The 10,086-nt window shown below is 35.5% G+C and overlaps 1 protein-coding gene across 1 annotated transcript; it reads left to right on the top strand.

The window, feature by feature from the left end:
• Nucleotides 1–2,619: 2,619 nt before the first annotated feature.
• On the top strand, nt 2,620–6,225 carry LOC113768488 ((-)-germacrene D synthase-like). The gene is made up of 7 exons (XM_027312868.1): nt 2,620–2,760; nt 3,012–3,282; nt 3,471–3,837; nt 3,957–4,175; nt 4,271–4,412; nt 4,514–4,762; nt 5,754–6,225. Exons 1-7 carry the CDS (start codon nt 2,620–2,622, stop codon nt 6,072–6,074), a joined length of 1,710 nt encoding a protein of 569 aa, XP_027168669.1. The 3' UTR covers nt 6,075–6,225.
• The last annotated feature ends 3,861 nt before the right edge of the window (nt 6,226–10,086 follow it).

The raw sequence follows: 10,086 nt of genomic DNA, 5'->3' as shown, positions 1-10,086 counted from the left end.
TAGTGCATTAGCAGATTTGTTAGGCATTTCTAGAGCAGCCCAGTTTGGCCTTTGTGTTTTTCTTTATATGTTCTTGTCAATAGCAATATTCCATGTTTCAAATGATTAAGCACAGCCTTTAATAACTAGAATTATCAAGAGGGTTATTATCACTTTACCCCTTAACATTTGATGCTACTATCAATTTTTCCCTTAACGTTATCTTTTAGTCACTTTACTCCAAAAACTAACGGTTAAACTTAACGGAGTTTGTTAATTAAAGTGAAAAGACATGTTTAATTCTTAAAATTATTATCACTTTATCCCCATAAAATATAGTCTCATTATCAATTTACCCCCTAGAGTTATTTTTTAGACAATTTATCCTACCATTAAACCAACTTAGCAAGTTAAAAAATTTTAAAAGAAAATACCCTCCTCTTTGCATAATAAAAATAATAAAAAATTTAGAGTGACTCTTCTCCTTTTTAGTATCAAGAAAAAAAGTCAAAATATTAATTTCTTTCTTCTTGGCAATCTTATTAATATTGAAAAAAAATAGAAAGATGGAGAGGGGGAAGGGGAGGGGGAGGGGGAGGGGTCAATTCTTTTTTTAAAAATTACAAATAAGAAAGAATTAAATACTTGTATTATTTTAAAATTATTTCATTTTTTTGTTTACCACCAAATTCCAATTCTAATCCCGACAACATTAAAGTAATACGATAATGTTAGACTTTTCTTTATTTCGTTTTTTTGCAAAATCTAATTTTTTGTCTTCTTCTTTCCTATCTCTTTTTTTTTTCCTAGCATTGATAAGTGTGAAAAAAAGAAATTTGAGAAAACTCCTTTATTTTTATGATTTTCGATCTCTTAAAGTGAAAAAAAGGAAGAATAACCATTCCAATTTTTTTTATTTTTAATTATGTATACAAAAGGGTAAATATACTTAAAATTAAACAAAATTTTCAATTCACCTATATTCACAAATTAAACAAAATACCCCCTGAAGTGTCATGCCTATTTGGCATAAACTAAATTCCTGTCTTTGTTAGTTATGAAACGATAATTATACAACTAAAATTTTTACCCTTTGATGATTTCAGTCTTTTGGTCCCAGAGGGTAAATACAGTGTACCAAATTTATCCTCCCACTGGAGAAAAATTGTCACCGTTTCTTCATTACTTGTGTATGAGTTTTCATTTGACTGCATAGATTTCAGTTATATATTTCTTCCCTTCAAGTAAGCCATCCGTCTTCCAATTTTCTTAGTTTTCAAACCATTTGAATTAGTTTCCTTGGAATATTACTGGTTGTATTTCTGTCAAATGAGTTGGTGTAATTTACTATTGTTGGACCATTATTGGAGCAGCTAAAATTTTTGAAAAGTTTTTTTTTTTTTTTTTAAAAAAAAGGGGTGGGAGAGCCAGCCCCTAATTTATTTGAAAAAAACAAAGAGGGTGAAAAGTTAATTTCGAGTTGGGAAACAAAGAGCACCGTGTTATTTTACAATATCACGTGGGAGAATTCATGCGAAGTTACGTCAATTCAATATTCCAATCTTGTAATCCCCCAAGGCTGTCCTCCACATAATTGATTGTAAGGGAAAAAAAATGGTACTCAAAGCATAATCGTTAGTGAATAATCTCTTTTGGAAAAGAAAAGAGGTGTTAATAGAATTGATAGATGTCGCGCATATGCAATAATAAATTACTACTCTCGAAGATGTAAACAAGTATAATGACTAAGTGAGGTCGTCTCCGCAGGAATTAGGAGGAGAATTTATTTCTTTCCAAGTGAAAATTAATCGAGAGAGTTTGGACAATTGAAAATAAAAATAAACAATCAATGCAAATTAAAAACAATTAAACTAAAGCAAATTAAACTTAATTCAAGAATAAATGAGCTCTAACCAAGGAAATAATTCTGACGGTGGTTCAAACAACTGATCATCGATGCAATAATTATTTCAATTATTCGCCAACAGATAGGAGTTCTTTCGCCTTTACCGGAGTTGAGTTAGATCTTTAAGAAATAAATTGTTCAAAATATTTAAATAGACATCTATTAGAAGAAAACAACAATTACCTACTCTTCCCCTCGTGGACTGCTCACCACAAATCCTCTATCGGAATTGATATCCACTGACATCAAAACGACAAAATCAGTTTTCCCATATCCCCAAATAAATCCAATCCCGCAGAACAGACCCCCCCCCCCCCCCCCCAAAGATGGAGTATAATTACAGTGTATTCAATTGAATGGTAGGTAATCAAAGAAATAGAGTATAATGTATATTTTACAGTACAAACTCCCCTTTAGCGATTGAAGTGACAAAATGCACATTTACAATTATGAATCCATCTATCAGAAAATCATCTGGTGCCGTCAATTTGTCAAATGCATGGTTCCTACTTGAATTTCTGTGGCTGTGCATGTCTGGCCGGCTTTAGCACATAACCAAACAGCCCTTGTCAATTTCAAAAATAAGTGTGCGGAAGAGATCTCTGATTTGAGAAATGGTCGTGGCTATAAATTAATATGCGATCTTCAACAACGTCGTTCAAAGCTAGCAGCTCAATTATCTTCCAGTTCCCCAGTCTGAGCTAGCTTCCTCAAGTCTTCGATTAACAAAAACAATGGCAGTTGAAGGTCTTGACTTGGCTAATTCCATTTCAATCCAAAGTGATTTTCCTCGTGATGTTCATCGTCCTGTGGCCAATTTTCATCCCGATATCTGGGGAAATCAATTCCTCGTCTATTCCCCTGATTCTGACAAGGTAGTATTATATTTTAGCCAGAACTATAGTACTAAAATCATATTCAAAAGTTAGCAAACATACTCGAACATACCCCCATTATACATCAAACATACTCGAACTTCTAAGAAAATTTCACGAATGTTTTATGCAGCCCTTTTACCAATGTCGCCAAAATAAATAATGATTATTATTGTGGTGACAAGCAGCTTTACGCACTATTTATAGAAACCTTGACTTTATCGAGGGGAGCATATACTTGTTTTTGGCAGGCAACATGGGCTTCTAAGAAGGGGCAGCTTGAACAGCTAAAGGAAAGAGTCAGGAAAGAGCTTCATGCAACTGCTAGTAATCCTTCACAACAGCTGCAATTGATCGATGCGATTCAACGACTAGGCATAGCATATCATTTTGAAGAGGAAATTGGTCAAGCTCTGCAAAAGATGCATGAGAAACATCAGAATTGGGAGGGCAATGACCACATTTACACTGCTGCTCTCTGTTTTCGAATTCTAAGACAAGAAGGTTTCAGAATTTCATCAGGTAAGAGTCAAAGAACAACAAGGTTATACTATCAAACCTTAAATCATAGAAACATCAAAGCAATTGACATTTTTCTCCTTGTCCCATATCACGAAAACCACAAAATTGAATAGTTTCTATATATATATATATATATATATTTTGGTCACAACATTAGACCATCTATCGTTTTCCCATTATATTTGCAGAAATATTCAAGAAATTCCTGAATGCTGAAGGTAAGTTTGGAGAATGTTTGGTTAATGATGTACCGGGCATGCTTGCACTTTATGAAGCTGCTCATCTCAGAACGCACGAGGATAATATTTTAGATGATGCCCTGGCCTTTACCAGTAATCATCTTCGGTCTTGCAAGTTAAGGAGTCCAGTTGCTGAGCTACTAAGCCACGCACTAATGCAGCCTTATTGGAGGGGTTTACCAAGACTAGAGGCCAAGCATTACATAGACGTGTATGAAAATTTTCCTTCACATAATACAACTTTACTAATGCTGGCTAAGCTGGACTTTAACATGCTACAATCTCAGCACAAGGAAGAGCTACAAGAAATTTCCTTGTAAGTTTCTTGAAGATAGTTGTGCCTCTAATAATAGGTAACTTAAAAAATTATGTTATTGTTTGGATTAGCTTGAACATTATTGAATTAATGTACGACTGCTGGCTAGTGTACCTCAGGTGGTGGAAAGAACTAGACTTTGCAAGAAAGCTTCCATTCGCTAGAGATCGAATCGTTGAGGGCTATTTCTGGATCGTGGGAGTATATTTTGAGCCTCAATATGCTCTCGCTAGAAAGATTATGTCCAAGGTTATTGCCATTACATCCATAATAGATGATATTTATGATGCTTATGGGACATACGAAGAAATTCAAATCTTCACAGAAGCAATCGAGAGGTTTGAAATGTTTACTCTTAAACTTGGCTGTAATGATACACACACTAGGTATGCAGCAAAATTTGCTGTAATATAATGTGTTACAACATTTATAGATGGGACATTGGCTGCTGCATGAAACAACTCCCAGATTATATGAAGATTTGTTACCGAGCACTCTTAGATTTGTTTGAAGAAATTGAGGAAGAAATGGCCAAGAAAGGAAGTTCATATCGAACATATTACGCCAAGGAAGCAGTATGAGCATACTCAAATTCATACATTCAAACTCCTTAATTGATTTCGTCCTAGGTTATTATTAAAATTGAAATAGTTGATATTGTTGCACTAATTTGCAGCTGAAGTTGTTGGCTCGTGCCTATTTTGTTGAGGCCAAGTGGCTGCATCAAGGGTACATACCAACAGTGGAGGAATATATGCGAATTGGATTGGCAACCAGTGGATACACCACTCTTTCGATAATATCCTTCCTAGGCATGGGGGATATTGTCACGAAGGAGAGCTTCGATTGGGCATCAAATGACCCTGATATCATAAGAGCTGCATCAATCATTTGCAGGCTTCGGGATGACATTGTGGGGCACAAGGTACAAACCAAATTCTTATCTATTGGAAAGCAAACCCACAGCAAATCGCGCCCTTAAAGAGTGTGGTCTCTTTCCTTTCTTTTGCTACTTTTTTTGGTTAAAAAATATCTGAATCTCGAAATAGGGAAGGGAAAGCAATGTTTCAAGTATCAACCTCTACAATCACCTGGTCAATAATCTTGAATAGAATCTTGAAGATGGTATCACAGACCACCATCTATCATGGTTCAAAGTCGCGGTCGCAGCCTGGACCGTTCCACATCGGTCTCGGCATATCGGTCGCTGTCTCGGCGAGACGCGAATTTTTGAAATATTTTATATTTTAAAAATTGTAAAAAATATGATAAACAAAAATAATTAAAAAATTAGTAAAAGTAATAAAAATTCGAATTGACTCGAGATGATTCGGTGTGACTCGGCCGTTTCAACCCTTCACGGTGACGTCTCGGCAAGTTGAGTATCTCGGTATCGTTTCGTCACAGTATGATATCGGTGAGAGCGGAGACGGTAACGACTCGGCCGAGTTGTCTCAGTCTCGGCCGAGTCTTCGAACCATGGCATCTATGCAATAATGTAATTGTGATTTAGACCCTTCTGACCTGCTAAAAATATGGATCAACTATAGAAAATTCTGGGCTAATTTGATATACAACCCAATATGAATTTAAGGCCTTAATTAACAAGCTACTAACAGTACATCTATATAACCATTTCGACATTGGTTATTTGTAATTGCTTAGAATTTTAAACTGTTTTGCTTAGAATACAAAAAGAAACAATAAAGTAGTATCCACAATTTATATATTTGCAACAACCATATATTTATAACGTATCTTGTTCGACTTTTAAACTCTTTTCTTTCCCTATTCCTTTTCTTATAGGTCTCCTTTAAACTTATAAACAAAAAATTGTACTAGAATTGCATAAAACCCTCTTTCCTTCTCCATTTTATAACGTCAACTACGAATATTTGGATGCTGGACACTTGCAGTTTGAACAAGAAAGGCCGCACATTGCTTCAGCGGTGGAATGCTACATGAAGCAACACGGTGTAACAGAGCAGCAAGCATCCGAGGAACTTTACCGACAAATCGAGGATTCGTGGAAGCTCCTAAACCAACAACTCCTTAAACCTAGTGCTACTGGTTTTGATGCAGCAGAATTTGTTCCTCCCAGGGCTGTCCTCCTTCGAGTTGCCAACTTGGCACGTGTGATAGATGTTGCTTATAAGCACAATGATGAGTATACACACGTGGGAGAAGTCATGCGAAGTTACGTTACTTCGATGTTCATTAAGCCCGTTCCCGTATAAGTAATTAATATCCATTGTAAGATATAATAAAATTGATCCTAAGGAAGTCGTTAATGGCACTCTGAGCATACAATCTCTTTTGAGGGGAAGAAAAAGATGAAGTTTTATTGGAATAAAAGTGGAATGCATTGACATTCCCTTATTTGTAGTAGTTAGTTTTGTGAGTTGGTCAGTAGAGTACATGTGTGAATTTCAAAGTTGTTATTTATTTGATTAATAGATTGCATGATTGTATTTTGAGGATTTTCTTTTCTATCATGTCTTCTTATGTTAAACAAGGGATTGTATTCTATATTAGTAGATCTTGACGAGCCTATTGAAGTCAATAGACACATAATCTTGTATGAGCCTAGAAGAAATAAAGAAATTCTTCATGTTTGGTTTCTCTTTGTTTATTAATCTTTTCATTTTACTCTCAAATCATTTGCAGTTACAAATTTACTTGATTGAGCATCACTTAATCTTGTTTTCTTGGGGTATCCCAATAATGATTTTAGTTTAATACCTTGTTATTGATTAACATGACCCTTATTTGTTTCATGGAGAAACTTTATTATGTAAAGACAAATTTAAAAAAAAAAAAAGGCTTTCTGCCTTGAATATAGGAATGAATTGGAATTAAAGATTGAATATAGAAAAATCATCGTCTTTATCTCTAAGAAGCCGGATAATCGATAATGCATCCCCTTCAAGTATGAAATTCGGAATCATCAAATTTTTGGCCAAGAGGCTTCTGCGACAACAACACCACCAAATTTTACAGACTCTCTGCCGTCTGTTTTCTGGGCAGCAAGTGGGGTGAGACGACCATCAATCGGTTTCAGGTCGATTGGTTGGCATCTGAGCATCATCCGATAATCTAAGGAATGATCAGGCAGTGAACAAGAGCCAGTACTCCTACGCCTCGGCCTTCCACCCGTCTGAGTCATCCCCGTCCACCTCCCTCCCAGGCTAGTCTTCCGTCCCCTTCCCCAGATCCATAGCCGTCAATATGGAGTGTGGGATGTTAAATAAGTACCTTGGAGTTTTATACAAGAACCAGGAGATGCCTGTTGCTGTTGCCGTGCTGCATGTAATAAAATCGGGACACTTGTTAAAGTTGAAAAGAGCCATTGCAGAAGTGATGCAGATGCGTGATCGACCACAGCTGGTATGGAAGCCACTCAGAGATTTAACTACGTTTTCCCAATGGATTTCTTTAACGGAACCAATCCCACTACAAAATGTGTCCAACATCGCCATGGATAAAGGGACACCAAGCCAAAGTAACAAATTAGTCCCATTCAATTTAAATCAAAATCTAAGGGCACATGTATTTAAATCAAAATCTATAGGTACAATGAGTAACAAATTAGTCCCATTCAATTTATTAAACTTAGATTTTGAACCCCGCTTCAATGATGTTAGGACCATGTTCTTGCTACACTTGACAAAACGATAAACATTATCACGTCCACTGCATGCTATATTCATATTATATTGTCACGGTCTATCAAGCAATAGGTGGTAAGCATTCATGTCTCTTACATCACACAAGATTTCACAGCCAAGACAGGAATCTCTTCAATAGTATTGACATCTTCGGTTTTTCCGCATGCGTATTTAAATTAAAATCTTTAGGAACAACAAATAACAAATTAGTCCCATTCAATTGATTAGACTTAGATTTTGATCCTGACTTCAATGGCATTAGGACAATCTTTTTGCTATCCTTGACAAAACTATATACATTATCACGTTCACTATGTGTTATATCCATCTTATCACATTCTTAAGATCTCTTACCCTTTTGTTTCTTACCTTTACTGAACATCAACAAATCTTGGTGGATCTTCCCTTATTTCTTCAGGCAACGGGAGAGTTCAACTTCTGATTTTATTGCTTGTCAGCCAGATTTTCTCTTCAAAGGGCCAAGTTAGAGATAAATCTTGTTGTTTCTAAGTATGCAGGACACCCTTTGGTCGCTATTATTTCGTGGACCTAGATTCTGTAATGTTCTTCTGGGCTGGAGCAGTTTTATGGTTGGGTAGCGATAACAGAAATGCAACTCCTTTGGTCTCAAAGGATGATTGTAGGTATAAGTTTTGACCTGTCCAATATGAATCTGCAGCATAACTTGTGACATTTTGGATAATCCATAAGTTATATTTTGTCAAAATTCTTTATCCTGCACAAATGAAGGCTTCCTTTATTTTTCTACAAATAAATTCCATCAACATTTACACTTATCCTCGACTTTAATGATGGATTCTGTTGAGTAACCCAAGATCTCAAATTTAGAATTGATGCGAAGTGGATTCATAATATGAATCCCTTGGCTAAGAGAAGGAAAAAAAAAAGTTGGGAAAAGGGTTAAGATTGTGCTTTGTAAATATCGGATTTTCAAAAAATTTCACTTTGTTCTTGAGATATCAAAATGTTACGCCAGAGTCTTGGTTCTTGCTAATTGTGATAACAGAAATTTTTAACAAATACAATATTTATTAGGGCAATAGTACAATTATTTTTATTTGTATTTTTATTTTTTTAACACTCTCATCTCTCCCCACATTTTTTTTTGTCCCTAACTGCTAAGCACAAGATTTGAATTCTGAACTTGACAGCGAGAAAAGTTCTAAGAGTCCTAATTGAAGGCGATAGTGCATTAGCGGATTCGTTAGGCATTTCTAGAGCAGCCCAGTTTGACCTTTGTCTTTGTGTTTTTCTTTATATGTTCTTGTCAATAGCAATATTCCATGTTTCAAATGATTAAGCACAGCCTTTAATTTGACTCAAACTATGAAAAAACTAAAAAAATCATCATAGAAGTTGATCATTCTTCAAGTTTTTCATCAAAATTTTATAAAGTCAATGCAAATTTTGTTAAGTAAAATTGTCCCCAAGTGATCATGAAGTGAACATCAACGGATTTGATAAACCATCACCTAAAATCCTCCATTTTTTCTGCCAATTTTGTGACACTCCAGATGCATATTGTTTCCTCGCACAAATTCTAGCAGACCAATAATCAATTGGTCATAAGAGATTCAATTGGCCATTAACAATCGACCCAACACACACATGCGTCCGTTAAAAAAAACGGTGAAAAAATAGAAAGCAGACAGCAAGAAAAACGACACGCACAAATTGCCCCTAAAATTGGAGGAAATCACGAAGCAACCAGCAGAACACCAGGGAGGGACAACACGGCATTGTTCCTCAGCCTTGGTCGCTTTTAATAGGTAGGATGTTTTCATTATTGTCATAATGGTTGTTAGAAAACTTAGCTCGGAATAACCTTGTTTTGAGTTTGTTAGGATCTATTTCCAGGTAATTATGAAAAGTTAATTTGACAACTCACAAACAGTGAAAACAAAGGCTATAACAAGATGTGGAGAAAAATAATGAAAGACAATAACATGAAATTTTTGGTTAATTCCACTTTGTCCCCCCAAACTTTGGACGATTATCCACTTAAGTCCCTAAACTTCAAAATGGGACACTTAAGTCCCTAAACTTATAAATACCTCCCACTTAAGTCCCTCAACTTATAAAATGGAACACTTAAATCCCTAAACCCTTATAAAATGGGACACTTCGACCACCAACGGCATTCAGGATTTGTTAACAATTTTCCTTAAGTGAGAGGTATTTATAAGTTTAGGGATTTAAGTGTCTCATTTTGAAGTTTAGGGACTTAAGTGGGTAATCGTCCAAAATTTGGAGGGTCAAAGTGGAATTAACCCTGAAATTTTACATGAGTCAGTCAATTAGATCTACATTCACAAGAGGAAGTGAGCAAAATCTACTATAATGAAGAAGAATATAAAGCTTATGATAAATTTCTAGCCTAAAACAAATGAGAGACAAATACAAAAGAGAAACTCAAGATTGAACAATCAAGAAAGATTTCTAACTTGAGCTCTCAATTCTCTCGGATGGCTTTGGAAAGAAATGTGACAGTGGGCTGTTAAAATCCTTAGAAAAGCTCCCTATTTATTAGAAAAATTCTGTCACATGAAAGCACCATTTG

The sequence above is a fragment of the Coffea eugenioides genome, chromosome 4 (assembly GCF_003713205.1).
Source record: "Coffea eugenioides isolate CCC68of chromosome 4, Ceug_1.0, whole genome shotgun sequence".
NCBI classification, from domain to species: domain Eukaryota; kingdom Viridiplantae; phylum Streptophyta; class Magnoliopsida; order Gentianales; family Rubiaceae; genus Coffea; species Coffea eugenioides.
This window is presented reverse-complemented; position numbering and strand designations above follow the sequence as displayed.

Coding starts and splice junctions, on each gene's coding strand:
- LOC113768488 (XM_027312868.1), top strand. CDS start 2,620: ATGGCAGTTGAAGGTCTTGACTTGGCTAATTCCATTTCAATCCAAAGT. Junction 3,283..3,470: donor AGGTTTCAGAATTTCATCAG/GTAAGAGTCAAA, acceptor TTATATTTGCAG/AAATATTCAAGAAATTCCTG. Junction 4,413..4,513: donor CATATTACGCCAAGGAAGCA/GTATGAGCATAC, acceptor ACTAATTTGCAG/CTGAAGTTGTTGGCTCGTGC.